The 22,054-nt window shown below is 42.2% G+C and overlaps 1 protein-coding gene across 1 annotated transcript in view; it reads left to right on the top strand.

The window, feature by feature from the left end:
• Positions 1-20,742, top strand: part of LOC146703418 (neurotrypsin-like) — a 36,034-nt gene extending 15,292 nt beyond the window's left edge. Inside the window, exons 3-14 of the mRNA XM_085466637.1 lie at positions 1,329-1,571; positions 3,691-3,829; positions 3,919-4,097; positions 4,252-4,399; positions 9,753-9,931; positions 10,248-10,389; positions 10,548-10,768; positions 12,001-12,142; positions 12,238-12,516; positions 14,598-14,720; positions 14,833-15,101; positions 17,188-20,742. Of these exons, the coding sequence (XP_085322763.1) occupies positions 1,329-1,571; positions 3,691-3,829; positions 3,919-4,097; positions 4,252-4,399; positions 9,753-9,931; positions 10,248-10,389; positions 10,548-10,768; positions 12,001-12,142; positions 12,238-12,516; positions 14,598-14,720; positions 14,833-15,101; positions 17,188-17,723 (2,600 nt within the window). The 3' untranslated portion in view covers positions 17,724-20,742. The remainder of the gene's footprint in view (positions 1-1,328; positions 1,572-3,690; positions 3,830-3,918; positions 4,098-4,251; positions 4,400-9,752; positions 9,932-10,247; positions 10,390-10,547; positions 10,769-12,000; positions 12,143-12,237; positions 12,517-14,597; positions 14,721-14,832; positions 15,102-17,187) is intronic.
• The last annotated feature ends 1,312 nt before the right edge of the window (positions 20,743-22,054 follow it).

Genomic DNA, 22,054 nt, shown 5'->3' with positions numbered 1-22,054 from the left:
TGGTTGTTGGTGCCAGAGGGGCTTATCTGATTATTTCAGAAACTGCTGATGTACTCATAACTATTTCTAAGGTTGACAGAGAATTGTGTTACTGATGCAGGAGGAAAATGGCATAAACAGCAGTTCAGGATCCTGTTGTATCTAATATAAGTTAGATGGTAGGCTGATGTAAGCGCATTAGTGCTAAAAACTGCTCATTTCAGTCTGTTGCTAGGTGGTTGTTAGGCAACAAAAGGCAATATAGATAAGAACCTGCATGTAGCCCGAGTTGGCAGACAAAGTTGTGTATTATAGTTAACATTTTGTTGATATTTGTAATGAACTTGGCATAATTTTCACCGGGATTGTTTTATTTTTTCCTCTTAACTGTCTTCGGCTTGTTTGCTGTTGTGCTGTGAATAAAAAATGTAGTGACTGATTGTTTGTGCCACATTAAGCAGATGTTGATCTTTCACAGGAACGAGTTTGAGGTGCTGCTGCTCTGTCCACAGAGTGGAAGAAAAAACAGAAAAATCATTAGCAAACATCCTGGATATCTGTACCAAAGTTCAGCCACCCTTCCCACATTTGTCACAGAAGCAAAGGACTAATGCAATCAGCAAAGGTTCAGCCATTGTTTAACATGTTATAGTTCAGTGTGGCCCTGCAGACCAACATTCCAACAAATATGCAAATACAATAAAAAGATCAAGTAACTAAAGTCAGAGAGATCCTATTTTCCACTCTACTTGTATAAATCATTTACCTTTTTAAGTGACTTTGCACCTCTGAGTGTGCTGTGCAGTGCCTGTATGTGCACCACTCTCCCCATTATATTTTTTAGCATGATTTCTTTTCATTAGCGCATTCTGTGTGCGTTTTAATCAGCTGCAGCACAAAACCTGCTCTACATTTTGTGGCCTAATTTTGCTACACTTTGATGTCAGCAGTTTCCCTCTCAGACTGTCGAAGCTTCACTCACCCATTCCTCCCTCTCAGAGAAGATTACTGGCAGTATCTGGCCACCACTGTGTTAAATAAGGAGGTTCAGGGTCATGGAAATTTCCCCAGTTCACCATGGATCAGTGTGGTTGAATGCCTTAGAGGGGATCCTGCTGCAGTACTGGAGAATCATCCATGTAGGGTTTTATGTTAAGATATAATAAAGACACGGGGATAATGTGATTTAAATAAGACTCGTTTTACTCCCATTTCACCTCTCTTTTCCCAAACTATCTCTTTTATTCTCATTGTCCTCGCTGACCCAAATACCCGTCCTTTCATCCAAAACATCTCATTCTCTCATCTTCCTCAACATATACTTACTCTCCTCTCCCTTTGGTGTGCAGTGCCTCTGTCATGCTCTGAGGGATTCACAGAACTGGGATACTACAACGGCACCGTGTCGCAGACGGACTCTGGTGCCCCCTGTCTGAAATGGACTGAGTTTCCAGACTATGTCATGCAGTACCCGGGCCGCGGCCTGGGTGACCACAACTACTGCAGGAACCCGGATCGCGAGTCCAACCCGTGGTGTTTCTTCCGACAGAACTCAGGAGCAATTGGCTGGGCCTACTGCGACTGCCACCAGGGTATATCCACAGACGCTCTGAACAGTTCATGCATGATTAAAAACAAGTTGACCTTTAAATGATTTCATTCCACATTTAGTGCTGTGCGCATCCCCCCCCAGCAGATTAAAATGAAACATTTGTTAGCTGTTGGTTAAGCTGTTCACAAGGTTTTCACACCAAAAAAAAGGGGAAGATACTCTTTTATGTAAAAGGTAATATCTGCAAAACAACTGCAACAATTCAAAATCCAAAGAAATTTGGTGTGTAAAGATAAAATTCTATTGATACTTGGCAGTCATGACTGATTAATGACTGAGCTGCAATAACGTGTGGACCCTTTGTGCACAAGTTCCTTAAACTGCATTATTTTAAATGTCCAAAAGGGGAATGTGACGCTGTTTTTCATTTTATTTATTTTAGTAAATATTTTCCTGATGAGTTTATATTCTCAATGCAAGTTTGAAGAGTTCTTTAAATCAGCAGGATGTTCATTTTGTAAATTGTGGCTCCAATTACAGTAAAACAGTCATAAACCGAACCCCAGTTCCTCTTGTAATGAAGAATAATTTCTAAATCTGGTTTCTGGCATGTAAAATCTAAACTTTCTATATCAGTATTACTCAATTTAAAAATAAGCCTCTGACTGGCTCAACAACCAATTTGTAAACTGATTAGAGTTCCAGGTATTTCAAATGTTACCAACATCTATGAACTTAATGTATTTAATAGAATAACTGCTTTCAAATCCATGTGATTGTGGGGTTTTTAGTATTTATTTACACTCACCTGACACTGAGGATCCCTTTTTTCCTTCACAACTGCTTCAGTTGTTTGTGGCTCAAATTCACCTAGATGTTGGAAACAATCCTCAGAGATGTTGGTACCTACTGACATGATAGCATCACATTAGTGATGTGAATCTCTTGTTCCACCACATTCCAAAGGTGCTCAGTTGGACTGAGATCTGGTGACTGTGGACTCACTCAGTCAGTTCAAGAAACCTGTTTGAGAATACCTGATCTTTGTGACTCAGCACGTTATCCTGCTGGAATGCTTTCATGTTGTTTACAAAATGTTCTCACACTAACATGTGTGTGTTGCAGCAGAAATCAAGACTCAATAGACCAGGCAATGTATTTCCAATCAAATGCAAACTGTAGCCTCTGTTTCCTGTTCTTAGCTGACAGGAAGGACACGCGGTGTTTTCTTCTTCTGCTGTAGTCCATCTGCTTCAAGGTTCTACATGCAGTATGTTCAGAGATACTCTTCTGCATACCTTGTAATGAGTAGTAGCAGGACAGAGGACGCTTCTGCTCACTACATATTTTTTCTTTTTCAGACCAGTCTCTGTAAACCTTAGAGATGGTTGTGTGGGAAAATCCAAGTAGGTCAGCAGTTCCTCAAATACCAGCCTGTCCAGTACCAACAACCATGCCACATTCAAAGTCACATTTTATCCACTTTGTGTTGCTCAGTTTTAACTTCAACAGTATCATTTTGATTAAATGCACTGAGTTGTTTCCACATGGTGTACCTAACAAAGTGTCTGTTGAGTTAATTTTATCTGATAAATGTAAATGCTTTTTAAAAAAACAAAACAAAACAGGCCACTGGTTTTGTGTCATCTTGTAAAACTGGTCTGCTGGGAAAACAAGTTTAGTTTTGTATAGCTATATATTTGCTATGAAACAACAGACAGCCACAGATGATTACGAGCTGTTGCATGTATTGGAGGGATTAGCATTTGAAGAGACAGATATTCCCCTCTGGACAAACGAGTTTAAAGGATGACTGTCGATTTTAGATACACCTGAAACCAAACTTCAAAGGAATGCTAATGTTTGTCTGCAGGATGTGTCAACAGACAAGTGCTTGATAAAGTGATGTAGAGGTGTTCAGTGCTGAATATTGAATCAAACAGTGGAGCTCTGCCAGAGATACGATCACAATCTAATAACTGAATAACAAACACCTTGATGAGCGGTTAGCCTCACAGTATGTGTGATGCCTGTGAAGACGAGTTTGTACTGAACTTATTTGGGTTATTATGTCAAAATTATGTTTATTATCTACTTGTGTTGCCATTGTGAATTTTTGAGTTTTCTGATCATTAAAATTTGCGTGTTTGTGATTTTAGGTGCTACACGTCTGGTTGGCAGCTCGATCTCTGGCAGCGGGCGAGTTGAGGTTTACCTGAACGGCCAGTGGGGAGCAGTGTGCGACTCTCACTGGACAGACCGGGATGCCAGTGTGATCTGCAGACAGCTGGGTCTGGGGTAGGTCGGATGAAACATCTGCTACGAGTTACAGTGACGTGTGACTGATGTAAAAAGTTCATTCTCACCGGTGACGTTTCTATTTTCAGCGATATCGGCACAGCATTGCAGCACTCTCAGTTCGGCTCGGGCTCTGGCCTATTTCACTACGAACGTCTAGGTTGCCGGGGTGATGAGAACACCCTGAGTAAGTGCCGGAGCAGGATGTTCGTCACTGGTGACTGTAGCCATGGAAACGAAGCAGCAGTGGTGTGCGCACCACCAGAAGGTCAGTGTGACTTCCACAATGTCGTGGCAAACGCACCTGCATGTTTCGGCCCATACATAAGAGGCACAGAGCGATTCGGTACCAATAAAATGTGTGTGAGAGCATTCAAGGTGGATGCTGCTGGATCTCATGCCATCTTTTAAACTCCTCTCAGGCAGTGGCCCTCCTCTGCGACTGGTTGGAGGTGAGGAAGACTTTGAAGGTCGTGTGGAGGTGTTTCATGCAGGAAGGTGGGGCTCTATCTGCGATGACCAGTGGGACGACAGGGACGCAGAGGTGGTGTGCAGACAGCTCGGTTTTGGGTACGTTCACACCTCCACCACAACTAGATAAGAGATGTATGGAAACATTTTGATCTTTGTCCTAGTTTAAAGGTTACGTTGTGAGCCTCAGGCCACAGAGACACCTACTGTAGTAGGAGAGCCACAAATGTACAGATGAAGAAAGCAAACACTATGCCTGTTTTAAATTGGCTTTCTATCCCCTATAAGGTCTTCTCCTTGTGCACCTCTGGACCAGGTCCAGAACTGCTGCTATTTCTAGATCACTCCCTGTATGTCCTGTTCTCACCACCTGGCAAGTTGACCCAACTTTCATGTCAAGGATCGTCACCGGCTCGATCTCTGCTCACGAATAAGAGGCCAAACAGTTTTTAGGGGATAAGTGTACTCCTAAAGTAGCAGGCAGCATATGTACTGCGGTACCTGCAGAGTCTTTTATGTCTGTCACATGTTCTCAGCATGAACCTGGTCTCATTGGTAAAGAGAACCGGGTGCCACTGGCACTGCCTAAAGATGATGAGTGCTCATGCATCCCTCAAAGTCTGTTTGCGACAGTTAGGTTAGAAGAATGAACTTGAGTAGCCCGCTGCAGGTCCCTGTGTCGGTCTGACAGTGAGCCTCCTGATTGTACAATCAAACAAAGAAGTAGATAACGGTTCAGCTGCTGGCTTGTCCTTCTATAGCCTTGCCCAGCTCTCCTCTTGTAACAGCCCGGAGACACAGCAAACCTTCCTGTGATGGGACGTATGGATACGCCAGCCTGAAGGAACTGGAGCATCTGTGCAACACTCAGAGTGTAGTATTCTGTGGCCACCACCTGCAAAACCATTCTGTCACGAACCAAGGTTCATACACACAGAGTGGGGATCAAAAAGCAGACTCAATACAAAATTCACAGGAACTATGTACAGATTTATTTCTCTAACATAAATGATCAGGAACAACCAAGGGAACGAGAATAAAACTCAAGCCGAGGACCTGAAATTCCCTGGGAAGCTGCAACAGAAAGGGGAACAATTACTTGTGTGCAGGAAGGGAGAGAGTCAAAACTAAACCAGAATTAGAATGCTGTGGCTTACAATCAGAGTCAGACCGTGGGGCTTGGATGGGAGGGTGTCCGTGGGAGAGAATCCAAGGAGGGAGAGACGGAGACTGAGGGAGTTCTCTTGCACGCAAAACATGCAGGAGATGTCTTCAATTGCCAGACGGTGACCACTAAGAGTGACTAACGGACTGGCGTGGAGCAGCCATCCGCGCTGGGTGAAATAGTTCTCCGGTAATTGGTAATTAGATGGAATACAGGTGCGATGCTGTCGACCCAACCCGAGGGCGTAGCCACTGAGTCAACACGAACACTACCTGTTCCCACGGACCATGACACATTCCCTTTTTGGGACAGTTGTTGCTGCCTCTCAAGTGCACCTGTTGTCAATTTTATTTGCACTAAAGCAGATGAAATGGATTCACAGTGGTTTATGGTTCCAAATTGGAAAGATTGATATCCCTGAAGTTTAATTAACGTTGTGTATACTGTGATGTTTGTGTGTTCCCTTAATTTTTTGAACATGGTATATAAATATGAGGTTGTGTGCTGTGTATTGAACTCCCCCAGGGTCTCTGACTGCATTTACATTACTGTAACTCTTTGATGCATCTGATGGAGAAAGAGCAAACGGCACATTGGAAATGCAGGATTTTTATTAGCCAAAGCAAATGTATCACACCACCTGCCCTAGATGCCCGATTTGGCTCCCTGTGACTTTGTCCTTAAAGTGTCGCCTTTTTGACTCAGTGGAGGAGATCCAGCACATATCCCAAGTGTGCAGGTTGTTGCAGGGCTGCTCAAGGAGACGACCTTTAGGGGGATAGCAGCCCAATGTAAATCCGGTCCAGGTTTTTATGTGTGGAGTTGCATAACTTTTTGACTGCACCTTTTGGTTGTGCAGGTGTTTATTTGTCCCACTCTCAGTGGAAAGACTAATGGCACCACAATTACACAAGATTTACAGGTTTGCAGTGTGGCAACTGAAACTGACTGAATTGATGGGGGCATTGTGGATGACACAGCTCTGGAAATTTCACTAATCACTTTACAAACAGAAGATGCCAGTATCTTTAAAATCCCAGAAATGATCCCTCCATCCATCCATTCGCTTCCGCTTATCCTTTTCAGGGTCACGGGGGGCGCTGGAGCCTATCCCAGCTGTCATAGGGTGAGAGGCAGGGTACACCCTGGACAGGTCGCCAGTCTGTCGCAGGGCTAACACACAGGGACAGACAACCATTCACACTCACACATTCACACCTAGTGACAATTTGGATTATCCAATTAACCTATCCCCACAAGCTGCATGTCTTTGGACGGTGGGAGGAAGCCGGAGTACCCGGAGGGAACCCACGCAAACACGGGGAGAACATGCAAACTCCACACAGAAAGACCCCGGCCTGATGGTGGAATTGAACTCAGGACCTTCTTGCTGTGCGGCAACAGTGCTAACCACCGTGCCACCGTGCTGCCCCAAAAAAGATTTAAAACTGAATTATTTATCAGATGCCGTTGAGTAAGCTGGAGATGTTCAGGATTCTCCAGCAGAGCAGATTACAGTTTGTCTCATCTTGAAAATACTTCCTCACACACAGAATGTAAACCCTACGGAGAAGAAAGTGAAGATCTTCCTCCATGTTTAACACGAGGTTGCATTTCATCTCCCGAAACACCGGGGGACACCTCACCATCTGTGTTTGTGCGTGTGAATAATAGATGTCCTGACACTGATGCACAGGTTCCCACACAGCTGTGTACAGCTGTGTGCTGATGTGTTTTGACACGCAAAACAAAACGAAGCAAACTCGATTTGTTTTTCCCCACATGGATTGTATTTGTTATTTTTTGTTTCGCTCTGCAATAGATAGAGAATACGTGTCAAACATGTAGACACTTTGCATGCTGGCACTAGCTAACACTACTCCTCCCTGTGAACAAACAGCAGAGGAAGAAAAACTCAAATCTGTGACAATAATCAATTACAAGTAAGAGTTCTGCATTTAGTACTTTAATTGGAAGTGCAAGTTTTTAAATATAATGAGGAAAATGGAGAAGTAAAAACATTAAATGTAAGTAATGAATGAAAAACACAAGGTTTTACTTTTTTTAACTGATTAAAAAAGTAAATTATTACACTAATAAATAATTCACAAATGAATTGATGATTCATATGAAAGAAAATAAGAATTCTTTTAAAAATTATATCTGAGAGGCTGTAATTACAAATGTTCAGTATACATTTACCATCCGTATTTGTATTTTATTTATACAATGTTTATTTGTAAAATTTAAACAACACATGTTAACACGAGTGCATTTAAACAGAATGCAACTATACAGTGCATATAAAACGTTTAGCCACAGCTACCTTGCAGACCGTGTCCCTGGTTGGGCTTTTTAAAGACACAACATATCAATGCAAATATCAGATCAAACAGAAAACAGCAACAATGACCACACAAGCCATAATTTTGCCTGTTAATTAAAATTTTTAAGATTTGATGGCAAAGAGTTCAGAATCTGTGCGCCTTTTAAAATTTAAGAAGCTGTACTGAATAAATTTCACTGTATAAAATCATTTCTAGATAATTTCCAGCCCTTCCCTGCTTCCCGTACTCTGATTCCTCCTATTTTTTCATATTTATAAATAACAAATAATTAGTTGATGGTTTTCCTGCAACATTTTGTACAGGGTGGGCCATTTATATGGATACACCGTAATAAAATGGGAATGGTTGGTGATATTAAAGTCCTGTTTGTGGCACATTAGTATATGTGAGAGGGCAAACTCCTCAAGATGGGTGGTGACCATGGTGGCCATTTAGAAGTCGGCCATCTTGGATACAACTTTTGTTTTCTCAATAGGAAGAGGGCCATGTGACACATCAAACTTATTGGTAATGTCACAAGAAAAACAATGGTGTGCTTGGTTTCAACGTAACTTTATTCTTTCATGAGTTATTTACAAGTTTCTGACCACTTATAACATGTGTTCAATGTGCTGCCCATTGTGTTGGATTGTCAATGCAACCCTCTTCTTTAGGACTTTAATATCACCAACCATTCCCATTTTATTACGGTGTATCCATATAAATGGCCCACCCTGTAGTTTGATATGTTTTACTTTTCTTTTTAACAAACCTGCTGCATGCTATTTTTAGGTTAAACATCACTTTTAGCACAAGCAGAAGCACAAAAGGGCTTTTTATAGCAAGCTGGGATTAAGAAGACATCACAAAAAAAAAGCAGTTTATTATTTTGGATGATTTTATTTATTCAAAGAGTATCTTTAGAGTATTTTTTTGTCGTAGTCGTGTTTTTCAGAGTTATATCCAGCAGACTGACAGATTTTGTGTCAATGAATCGTCCTCCTGGGAAAGCTGATCGTTTTGTGCGACACTGTGTAGCTTTATCAATGCCAAATTGTTGGGTCTAAACATGCAACCCTGCTGGAATCAGACCACGAGAGACTGCGAACAGAACACAAGATCCACTCGTACGTTTTACTTCCAAGGGGAGACTGCGCTCAGAGCTAACACAAGCACACCTGTAGCCAACTCCAAAGCTCCAGTCTCCCCTCACAGCTTTTACTCCGTTACACAACCTCTCACCGTAAAACCCCTGTGGTGTATCGTAAAACCTAAGGCACTGTGTGTGTGTGCATGCATGTGCAAGCACGTGAGTGCATGTGTATGTTTCTCTGCAGATGTGACTTCCTGTCACACAATATATGCTTACAACTGTTCAACCACATTTCCTAGTTATCCAAAGGTCATCTCCCCTCACCTGTATATGGCTTAACCCCTTTAATGGTTCGCCATATACAAGCACAGGCGAGCCCCTAAATGGCCGGGAGTAACCATCCCTTACCAGATAAGGAACCAGAAGCTTTAGATGGAATGTGCCTGCAGTTAAACACTATACCCTTCTCTACCATCCTGCATGTGGGGGAGGAGAACAGAAGAATATCTAAACATGCAGTTTAAGACAAGGTTTACAAATTTAAGCACAACAATGACAACATTTAACAATTCACCCCAACACAAATGTTGTGGGACGACAGTTTTGTACTATTCACTGTTTGGCTGCCTGACAGCATTTTATCTGATCCCTTTGTTTAAGTAAAACTGCCATCACTTTAGATGTTTGACTCTGTCAGTTAACCTGATAAATAAACTGAGGTGTTGAGGTAATTGGTTTTTAACTATTTATTAATGGCCTATTTATTCTCAGGTCCCTCTACTACCCTCTCTGCTCCTTTAGACAATATACTTATCTTATCTTAAGTAACCTTCTGGAAAAACCTGTGTGTGTGTGTTTGTGTTGTAGTGGTGTGGCGAAAGCCTGGTCCTGGGCTCACTTCGGTCAGGGTTCAGGTCCCATCCTGCTGGATGCGATGAAATGCACAGGAAACGAGCTGTTCCTGGATCAGTGTCCTCATGGCAACTGGGAGCAGCACAACTGTGACCACATGGAGGATGCTGGGGTCTCCTGCAGCCCTTATACAGGTACATGCACCCAAACACACACATACATATACACAGTCACACATAGCAATTGTACACACTGATGAGCTTAAAGCTGCTATTTATAGCCGCTGGGCTCCGAACATCAATAAATCATTACTGCATAGAGCAGCAACATCCTGTTTGTGACAAGTAGGAACAGGATTTATGTGAGCCGAGCAGTAACATATCAATACATGTGACCAAACTCCAAAAATACAGATTTTAATATTAATTTCAGATGTAGCATCTATAAAACAGAATCTTCCCTTTGAGAAAAGAGGATCTGATTTTTGCTTATAACCACAAAATGTTTCAGACGGTGTGGTGCGTCTGGTTGGAGGAGACAGTCCCTGGGAGGGCCGAGTCGAAGTGTTTCATAACGGTGACTGGGGGACGGTGTGTGACGACCACTGGACCCAGCAGCATGCAGAGGTGGTCTGCAGGCAGCTGGGTTACAGGTATGAACACAGTTTTAGTCTTTTTGCATGCAGCTTTTTTCAGTGAAAATTGCAGCTGCACTCTTTGCACCCCAAGTTTGCCATAGTTACAACTAAGAAGACTGCTGTTTGCATTTTGATCACTTTATAAGTAGATGATAAACTCTTCTCATCTCCAGGGGTCACGCTGAGGTCGTATCTGATGGGACGTTTGGCGAGGGCGTGGGCCTGATCCTCCTGGACGATGTCCAGTGCGAGGGATCTGAAACCTCGCTGCTGGATTGCCAACATGGGATCTGGGGACGGACCGACTGCTCCCACAGCGAGGACGTCGGTGTTCGCTGCAGAGGAAGGTCCGACGAGGAGACTAATGAGGTGCCGGTCATTGCACCTTCCACAGGTGAGTGATGGGGATGATTTCATGCAGTAGTTTAGGATGAATCAGCCGATTTGTTTTTTAAATTCTGAAACATTTTTAACTTTTGGGATAATTTTCCTCAGGATCCGCCCTTTACACACCTCCAATATATTCTGGTAGTGTCACATAATGCTTTTAAGTGAGAGGGAGTCAAGTAGACAAATACATTCCTGGGAAAATTTTCGCTGCTGGATCCCTGCTTTGTGTTATGAGCATCTTTTGAGGCAAACATGTTTGTCACTCAAGGTTTTCCACTTTTTATGATTCCATCACATCCTTCCTGATAGTTTCGGCAGTGTCCCACCAGGAATTGACAGATTCTGACATCTGTGAGACCTTATATTGAGGCGATGGCTGTTATTCTCTCAATAATAACTGATAAACGCTAAAAAAGCTGCAAAGAAAACATAGTCAGAAATGCATAGGAGGAATCTGCGGTACTGAACAGGCCAATCGGAGTAGTCACAGCTGTTTCAGGGGAGTTATTGCACACATACGACGCAGATTGAACGCAGAAGTTTAAACCAACTGTAAGTCATCATTTATATACAGCCTTTGTTGTGAACAACTTGAGGCTACCGCCTTGCCGAAGGACATTACAGCAGCAGCACTCACCACTTAGATTTATTTCCCCAAACTGGCAAACCTCCAGAGCTCTCCTCCTCACCCTTTAAGCCACTCATGCCCAGTGTTTGTATGGACAAAAATAAAGATCAGGTTTTAAAAATAATAACTTGAATTAAATTTACAAAGATATATTTCCTGTCTCAGAACATAATCACAATTTTAAAGAGTTTATTTTCTTTTTCATATAGTGGAAGAAATAAACCAGTTAAACCAGGAGTATCATTGCACCGCACTGCAGAGATTTGGTGGTGCTGAAATTTATTTTGCCACAAAAGGACAAGATGTTGCTGCAGGCCGCTGCTCGCATGCTGCCTGCCTTCCTTGTTTAAACTGGTGTTTTTCTGTCCAAATGGTTTACATGTCACATGCTGACAGCTGTGAAAATAAAGCGATGTTACTGGCTCTGTTCTCCAGAGGTCCTGCTTCTCCTGTCGACACACACAGTCCATTAGAATGAGAACAGCGGCCGGATAAAGAGACACTGGATGACATTTAACACCGTCAGTGGACATACAGCTACCGTCTCTATAGATGCGCAGGCATGAATATGAATGAGCGTTGTTTTTCTTTTTTTTTTTTTTGGTTAGGTCCCCTGGTGCGTCTTGTGGGTGGCAGCAGCAGGAAGGAAGGTCGAGTCGAAGTGTATCTCCATGGTGACTGGGGAAGTATTTGCGACTCAGGCTGGAACGATCTGAACGCAGCCGTGGTGTGCAGACAGCTTGGACACAGGTTAATGTTTGTGAGGGTGAATGAGAGATGACAGTTTTAGTGAAAACAAAAACATACCATAAAGTCACATCTTCTTGAATGTGTGTCATCCCCAGCGGTCGAGCAGTTGCAGCTGGAGGGTTTGGTCAGGGGAAAGGACCCGTCCACCTGGACCAGGTGAGGTGCACAGGGAAAGAGGAGTTCCTAGGCGAGTGTCCCTCTCTGGGCCAGAGCATCCAGGGCTGCAGACGAAGGGAGGATGCAGGGGTACGGTGTGACATCACGCCACGAGAATCAACGGCACAGATTAAGCCTGAAGAGCCGAGCTGTGGGCTGAGGAAGATGGCCGAGGAAGATGGCAAGAGGAGGAATCAGGGAGAGGAAAACATACTCAGGTAGGGGGAAAAAATCAGGTAAAACAGAATTAATGAAAATTTAAACCTGTTTTGCTTCACTTCTCAGACCATTTTCTCTAAAATATTCTCAAAAATATTATCATTGGTGGCTTAACTGGATAGACAAATATATGTATATACACTCAACAAAAATATAAACGCAACACCTTTGTTACTGCTCCCATTCCCCATGGGATGGACGTAGAGACCTAAAATTCATTCCAGATACACAATATAACCATCCCTCCCAAACAGTGGTCACAAATCAGTCCAAATGTGTGGTAGTGGGCACATCTGCTATATTGAGATAATCCATCCCACCTCACAGGTGTGCCACATCAGGATGCTGATCTGACATCATGAGTAGTGCACAGGTGTACCTCAGACTGCCCACAACAAAAGGCCACCCTGGAATGTGCAGTTTTGTCTCACAGCAAAATGCCACAGATGCCACAAGCAATGAGGGAGCGTGCAACTGGCATGCTGACAGCAGGAATGTCAACCAGATCTGTCGCCCGTGCATTGAATGTTCATTTCTCAACCATAAGCCGTCTCCACAGGCGTTTCAGAGAATATGGCAGCACATCCAACCGGCCTCACAACCGCAGACCTCATGTAACCACACCAGCCCAGGACCTCCACATCCAGCAGGTTCACCTCCAAGATCGTCTGAGACCAGCCACCCAGACAGCTGCTGGAACAATTGGTTTGCACAACCAAACAATTTCTGCACAAACTGTCAGAAACCGTCTCAGGGACGCTCAACTGCATGCCCGTCGTCCTCATCGGGGTCTTGACCTGACTCCAGCTCGTCGCCGTAACAGACTTGTGTGGGCAAATGCTCACATTCGATGGCGTCTGGCACGTTGGAGAGGTGTGCGCTTCGCGGATGAATCATGGTTCACATTGTTCAGGGCAGATGGCAGCTGAGAATGTCCCAGTTCTTGCATGGCCAGCATACTCACCGGACATGTCACCCATTGAGCATGTTCGGGATGTGCTTGACCGGCGTATACGACAGCGTGTACCAGTTCCCACGAATATCCAACAACCTCGCACAGCCATTGAAGTGGAGTGGACCAACATTCCACAGGCCACAATTGACAATCTGATAGACTCCATGCGACGATGTGTTGCACTGCACTAGGCAAATGGTGGTCACACCAGATACTGACCGGTTCTGGGTCCCCAGACCTCCAATAGCGCAAAAAACTGCACATTCCAGGGTGGCCTTTTGTTGTGGGCAGTCTGAGGTACACCTGTGCACTACTCATGATGTCAGATCAGCATCCTGATGTGGCACACCTGTGAGGTGGGATGGATTATCTCAATATAGCAGATGTGCCCACTACCACACATTTGGACTGATTTGTGACCACTGTTTGGGAGGGATGGTTATATTGTGTATCTGGAATGAATTTTAGGTCTCTACGTCCATCCCATGGGGAATGAGAGCAGTAACAAAGGTGTTGAGTTTATATTTTTGTTGAGTGTATATATATATATATATATATATATATATATATATATATATATATATATATATATTTGGCTCACCTCCCACCTCCTGCTGGATTATTCATGCAACCTGTGGCTTTCACAGAAATAACATATACAGCACATGCAGGACTTACAGGATTAATACTATTAAAAACGGGTTTTCTAAGATTCTTAGTTTATAATAATTTGTATGCAATTTATAAAAAGTAGAAAAAAGCTGATGGCTGAGTTGATCTCTTTCTACACATCCAGTTAGTAAATTTCATATAAGACACACTATTTAAATTGCTTTTGCCTGCCTGCAAGCTGCTTTGCAACCCACCTCCACCCCGGCTCCTCTTTTCTGTGGTGTGTCTGACTTGGACCTGCTGACCTGCTGCTCCCAGAGCAGACATATGAAACGTTTGGCTAGCTGGTGAATCTTGCACAACTTTTGCTTCCGAGTTGGAAAACATCACATATTTTGTGGTTATTTTGGTTTGACTGACATTTATATGTTGAACAAAAGTTAATTTGAAATGGCAACAAGATCAAAAAGAGAAGCAGGAAGTAGTTTTGATCTGTTCGTTCTTCTTGCTCAGGACCACGTGGCCATGGCAGGTGTCTGTGTGGCTTCGGTCTCAGGAAGAAGACAGCAGTCCTCTCTGCAGTGGCACTCTGATCAGCCCCTGCTGGGCCCTGACGTCTGCATACTGTGTCACCAGGTAAATCCAAAGCAATATTAATAAATCAGTTTCTACATTGCAGTGGAACCACTCAGCGCAGTAATACACAAGTGTAAATCACCCTTAAGTTGCTTCTGTCTCTCTCCTGAAGGTTTGGCGGCGATCCGTCCCGGTACGTGGTGATAGTTGGGGGGTCCGAGCGGCGCCTCACACCGGAGCAGGTGGTGGTTCACAGGAAGTTTAAGGGTCAGAGCGGTGGACACGATCTGGCTTTGCTTAAGCTACCTAGCTCAAAGAATCACTGTCTGACCTTTGATCCCAACACCAATGCAGCATGCCTTCCTGCCACTGACACAGACTCAGGGGGAAGTACTCCATCTTCTTGTGTGGTCACGGTTACAGCTGGCTGGACGGGTCCAGGTAGGCAGTTATATAAAGATAAAGTCTGAAAATATGTTTTAGATGAAACATCTGGGTGGAGGAGATCACCAGTTTGTGAGTAGTGTGTTTCAACACAGGTGCACAAATTTGCAGAAGTACAAGAATAACCTGGAATTGTGGAATTTTTGAGGTTTACTTTGACCAGTAAGTTTTATAGAAGGTGCTGGGCTACAAATCAGAAACACTTTCATTCTGAAAATCTGTTCAGTTACATCTGCAGTAACATCTTTAATGACAGTCTAACATTCAACAAACACATATAGAACAGTGAAAATCAGCAAATCTTCACATCAGTATTTCATAGAGGACAGAATATAAATGAGAGAGCAGATGAGCTGGACTAGTGTCAGGAGCAGGATCCCAACAACATGAGGCCGGATTGCTATGAAATTACTATGGAATTTAATACAGGTTTTCCTTTTCCACTGCAAACAAATCACAATGACATCGATGAGTTCCTAACTTTTCCTCTGGCGCCACCGTGTGGTTAATATGTGCACTGTTTGATGAAACTAGCCCTCAGTGGTACATGGATTAACAGGAAACTGCATTTCATTTCATTCCCTGTGATTTGATTTTGTTTAATTAACAGTGAAAGTGCTAATTGACCAATAGGAAAATAACTGTAAATGAGACATGACTCTAAAGGTTCATTTCTATCTGTTGTCTGGTGAAGCCAGTTACAGCAGCTGCTTGAAAATGAAAAAGAATTGTCTCAGTTATCACATGCAGTAGAGCTAATTCATACTGACAAAAAAATTAGCAAAATGCACATCAATCATCAGGCTACGTAACACAAAAGGCAACGAAGAAACAGAAAACATGACACACGCACATCTAAGCCCTCCCACAAGATGAATTTTAATAACTCTGGAGATCCCATCACATTTCATCGTCTTTGTTCAAATACGTGTACAACAATGGCATTTCCATCAGCTGCTTCTGTACTGTCGGGTGCTAATTAGCAAAAGTTAGGGCTTACATTAGAATACTAACAAGGTAATCTAAGCCTGCCCCCCCCCCCCCCCGCATAATCACGGCTTCACAGAGCTGCTGTAATCTTTCTAAAAATGCTCTAATTTGCAGACTTTTTTCAAAGCAGAAATATAAATGTTGGATAAAGCCATATTCAAAATTATTGTTTCATTTTGTTGCGACATTTTGAACTGAAGGCCTTCATTGTTATGATAACATTCAAAGAGGAAAATGTAACAATAATCTTGAATAACTGAAAAATTAAGGTACTGATCACAGAACAACATCAATTTTCAAGACTTTGTTTAAACAGCTCGTCAGATTCTTACTATAATGATCAGTAGTTCATACAATGAATGGCAACAACACCTTTATCCAACCGTAGTTAAAGCAGATGGGCTACAGCAACAAAACCCAAAATGAGTAAAGTATTAGTATAATATTGTTATTATTAATTATTGAATTAGTGATATGTTGATGATTTTAAATACTTCTATATATTCCTCAGTAGCTTGATCTAAAATAATGCAATTAATCTGAGAAGTTATAAGTAACTAAAACATTAAGTAAATGGAGTATGAAGTTGAATATTCACATTCAGAATGCGATGGAGTAAAATCAGAGCGCAGCATAGTACAAGTACTTGAATAAATATACTCTGTAACATTCCTGCTGGCTCTATCCATGCTCTCATCCAGTGGTTTTGGGGACTATAAGATTAATGGTACTCTACTCCAGTGGCTATGGTGGGGTGGGGGTTCAGGAAGGGTTGGTGCCACTCTATGCGATTCTTCTAGACACACCCCTGAAAGATGGTTGGACATGGATAAACATGAGACCAGTCGGGCAGAAAGATGACTTTATATTCTGTTTCTAAAATCAGTTTCTAAGTTATTGATTGCAGATGTGAGAGTGCTCTGTTGGTACTCTCTCATGTGCTTAAACACAGCACTAATGAGTCCTTTGGCCTAACATGTTATATACCACGGCCCAAAATGAGCATAGAAACATGTTTATACCTGTAGCATCGCCTCAATCAGCTGTTTGCTTTAGTATTTGTAATCCTCTTGTCTTCTTTCTCTTCTTCTAGACTCTGTTCTTGCTTCCTGGGTCCCTCTGATGTCATCATGGCAATGTAAGAAGCGCTATGGCAACAGTTTCTCCAGTCACGGCACCCTGTGTGCTGGCAGTCCTCCAGACACCAGCCTCCTCCATGACGACAGTTGCCAGGGCAACTCTGGAGGCGGGTTAGTGTGTCAGGCGGAGACAGGTCGATGGATCCTCACTGGCGTTGTCGCCGGGGGTTACGGCTGCGCTGATCCCTCCTCACCTGCGCTCTACACGCGAGTCAGCCGCTTCAGGAGCTGGATCGACGAGGTCATCAATGTGCAAGCACGCCCGGAGGCGCCAAACGCACATATACAAGGAGATCTGCCACACAATGACATAACACACATGCACAGCGAGGGCAAAGATGTGTCCTTCCACACGCACGGCAAACACGCACACGATCAGCAGCCATCAAATGAAATCAATGAGATTAAACACACACACTCTCATCATTCACACACCAAAAACACACACACACGCCGGGCGGAGGACGCAAACACACAAATTCTGGTCTGATTGAGGCCGTGCCGTTGGCTTACCACCTGTGCCATGTGACCGCCTGAGGAGGGTTAAAGGATGAGGAAAAGAAAAGAAAGATGCTCCCAATCTTCAGTCAGTGCAAATGGCCGTCTGTCAAATCTGAACTCCGTCTTCGTGAATCGCGGGTGTGTGCTGTGGGCAGGCTTTCCTGAGCTGTACGGGTCATTTGCGGTGCTCGACGTGTGAGTTTCAGCCCGTTTAGACCGAAACAGGTCGACAGATTTATCAGCACGCCGATCAGGCCCTTTTACTGAAAAAAAAAAAAAATCCCAATTGCATGTACTTTAAGGAATCTACTTCTCGCGTAAAATATTCCGGGGGGAAAATTTTGAGACGGTCACACAAGAATCTATGCTAATTTCACCTATTTACATTGTGTGAGCTTAAGAAAAAGAGCAACACATCAAGTACAAAGGCTGACTGACCATCACTGATGTCCCTTTGAGATGATTAATGTAGATAAACTCCAAACTCCTCGCAGAAGGTGAGGCTCGTCCCACATTAGGTTTTTATAAAAATCCAGATGTGGCTTTCTTTTTCAAACAGGGCTTCTCTCTTCAGGCTGTTGTCTTATACCTTTACTGGTGAAAGTGCAGTTGTTCATTTGGACCCATGACTAAGCTACTCAACTCAGGACCATACCACTGATTTAGCAAGTTTTAGTGCATTTATTACAAATGAGGTCACTTTGCGTTACACACGTTCTCCTTTAGCTTGTTTCTTATTTGTATAGATTAACCTTATTTGCCCCTTTTAAAGCGCTTATTAATGCCTTACTGAGCCAATCTCTTTGTAATCTCTTTTATCTTCCTTCCTTTCACGTCAACTCTCAACCAATCACGGTCTCTCCCTGATCCTGGTTGACCCGGAGGTCTCTTCCTCGTAAAATTGAGTTCTTCCTTCCCACTGTTGCCAACATTGTACTTACAGGGGACTGTCTGATCATTGTAGTAAAAAAGTCTATTGCATCAACTGTTTGGGAATTATTAATACAAAGTTGTTGTACGATTGACTGACAGTCTCATGACCAGATAGGGCAGTTCCCTAATTCTTCTATAATAAATTAAACAGATAAAAGATGCAAAGTTGATTTTAAGTGTTGACCCTGCATTTGAAACATTTAAGGCACAAAGCAATGAAAGTGAAGGTGACCATCATTGGGCTGAAGAACCAAAATAAACCCATCAGAGAGATAGCAAAAACTTTAGGAATGGCCAAATCAGCAATCTGGGACATTCTGATTACACTCAAGAACAACAAGGCCAGATTAGGCTTTGCCAGAAAACAGAGGGACAGATGAAACCAAGATTAACTTGTGGCAGAATGATGGGAAGACAAATGTATGAAGAAGGAGAGAAACAACTCATCAAGTTCTGTCAGAGCTTTGCAAGGGAGGAAGCCGAGCATTTGGTGTTGTCCATAGGTTTTAGACTTCAGGCGGGGTTTTGATCCAAGAATTAAAAACAACTGCTATATTGAAAATAATGCCAGTTGATATGTTTTAAAATGGCTGTAATTCCCAAACAGTTAATGGAATACTTTAGTAAAACCCCTTGAATTAAAGCTGAGACTCTGCACTTTAACCACATATTGATTGCGCGATTGAAAATCCACTGCGATGGTGTGCAGAGGCAAAATTAAAAAAAAAAAAATCTTATTGTCCAAATATTTATGGACAGACCTCTACCTTAACAAACTGATGTAGTGATAAAGTCATGCAAAGTAAGGGATTATTATGTGCTTTGTCTTGATCATTGATATTTGCAGTAAGCAGCAAATATCACACAAACTTAGACTAACCCAATACAACCAAAAGGAAATAAAAAAAATTGAAATACATATGAGAAATTTAATCATTGTGTGTTACATTATATGACAGAAATGTATGATTTTTTCTATTATGCCAGAACCTTTAATAACAACAAAATGCATATTATTCTTGGTTAAATGAAATAAATTTAAAAAAAAAATGGTTAAAATAGAATTTTATAATAATGCCAATGATTTTCTTTTGGCTGTGGTTAAAAAGAAGAATCCCTGCTAGTGTGATTAATGTGTTATTAATTAATGTGATTTTTGTGCAATACTAAATCAAAATCCCTCACACTAAATGTCTTATCTGTAGATATTTTCTCAGAGTAGTCTAGGGGTAAACCAGGCTGCTCATCCTATGATAACAGCATAGAACAAACAGCTGCAGGCGTCTGATCATTGATTTCTGATGTCTGAGCAGGGAAACAAAGGAAACGGTGGCTGAATAACAACAACCTTGTTTGGAAATAAGTCAACGGTTGCATTAAGTGTACTGGTTAAAGAGCTAAAATGTGCAAAAACATTGGTATGGTCCTTTAAAATTGTACAGGCCTCTCCTTTTAAAGCCATTGGAAGCTGACTGTTGAGTCATAAATATCTTTTTGTACTGGCTCTAGATAGATAAATAGACAGGTCCTCAGATAGACAGATAGCTAGCTGCTACTTCTGCATTTAGATAGTATGTGTTCTGCATTCATTCTTGACTGGATTAGATAGCCGAGCTGGTGAAGTTAAACGTTGTCTGATCTGTTGTTCTCTGAGCAGATGTGTGATCTGACCAGAAGATGGCGACATTGCTCTATTTTAACAGGGTCCGTCAGGTACCCTGGTGGTTCTTTTTATACTGTTTATGCTGTAAGTGTATGGACTTGTGCTTAATATACTGTGAACCATTGTGTCGTGAAGCATCCTGTAACCTTCAACTCCAACATTTCTCCAAGCCTGTTGTTATAATCCTGTACATAAACTCAAGCCCTGCTACCACAGACTTGATGTTTGACCATGCAGATCCTGTTGGTTCATGTAAATACTGTATGTCTCTGGCTGGGCGATGAGGGCGCAGACAGGCTAAAGGGTTTCAGATGTACTCTTGCTTTACCTGTGTTAAACCCATCAGCTGCTCCTCAGTGTAATGTGCTGAATCATGGTTGAGTATTAAAAATGTGTACCTGCTGAGAACAAGTGAGTGTTGCTGTCGTCTCTGTTTTTAGCACCAGATATTTATTAATTAGCTTTCCTGAACTCTGTTTTCCCCATGTGGCGAGAAAACAAGAAAAGAGCTAAAAAATGCAGTTCCTCTAATGACCACTTGAGGCTCTGAAAGGGAGTGAATTAACATGTTTAGAACCTGAAACGGTGGTTTGGTTACTTTTATTGACTGTATTCTACACATGGGCACTTCTCACGCCAAGAAGAAAAGAAAAATGTGGCCAAAATGCTAAAATTCAAATTGTAAATAACCTAAACTAGTGGTTTTGTCCATCTTTTATTTACAGTCTATGTTTTCATGTCCATTAGATCAGCGATCCCCAACCTTGTCTGACAATATTTTCATGGACTGACCTTTTAAGGTGTCGCGGATAAATACAACAAAATAAAAGCAGTAACGGTACCAAAAAAAGAAGATTTATTCATAACACACAAAGACCCAGGGAAACCGAGCTAACGATAAAAAAATAACGATTAAAAACCCCGAAAACCATCAATTTTACACCCGAGCCTCAACTTTGCGGCCCGGTACCAAATGACTGATGGACCGGTACCGGTCTGTGGCCCGCTGATGGGGACCGCTGAATTAGATTATATTGTCTCAACACTTTCCACTAAGAAATATTAAACTACAAGAAAATCTTTCTGATTTTAATAATCTTGGTTGGTTTCCATACTAGAAACATGGATTTTATAAACTGGGGGGGTGAGGGGGGGGGGGGGGTGAGATTGCTTACAAAACGTTTCTACCGTCCAAGTAATTGAAAAGTAAATCTGCTTAGCTGCTGCTCTCAGTCACCCATGAGCGCTGTTAATCTCTTCTTTTGTTGGAATGGGCTCCCCTCTGAAATAAAAGGGGATCAGAGGATACCCTTGCTGGACTGGATTGTACAGACTATTGAAAACTGTAGAACGAGTGATTTATAACGAGTATAATTGAGATGGTTTTGTTGGGACAAGGCTAATTATTTATAAATCTGACTAATGATGCTAATGATTTGAACAAGATGGGATGCGATTATTGGGATACAAATTTGAATTTGGGCTGGGAATATCGGATTAACATTAAAGTGTATAAAAAAATCTTTGCTTTTTATCTTTCTCACTGTTTGTCTTCTTGTAACCTTTCCTTAATTTTCCCTTTATTCCTTTTATTTCAGACGTGGATGAAATAGTACAATTTATTCTCATTTAAGGGTACTTATACCACAATGCAAAAAAAAAAACCTAGAAAAAAAGTTAGTTTTATCTGACTTATAGTTCAAAATAATCCTTATTTAACTTGT

The sequence above is a fragment of the Copadichromis virginalis genome, linkage group LG8 (assembly GCF_057382275.1).
Source record: "Copadichromis virginalis isolate Kocher_CV1m ecotype Utaka linkage group LG8, C_Virginalis_male_GT1.1, whole genome shotgun sequence".
NCBI lineage: Eukaryota > Metazoa > Chordata > Actinopteri > Cichliformes > Cichlidae > Copadichromis > Copadichromis virginalis.
Note: the sequence above shows the minus strand (reverse complement) of the source record. Positions and strands in the feature narration are given on the sequence as shown.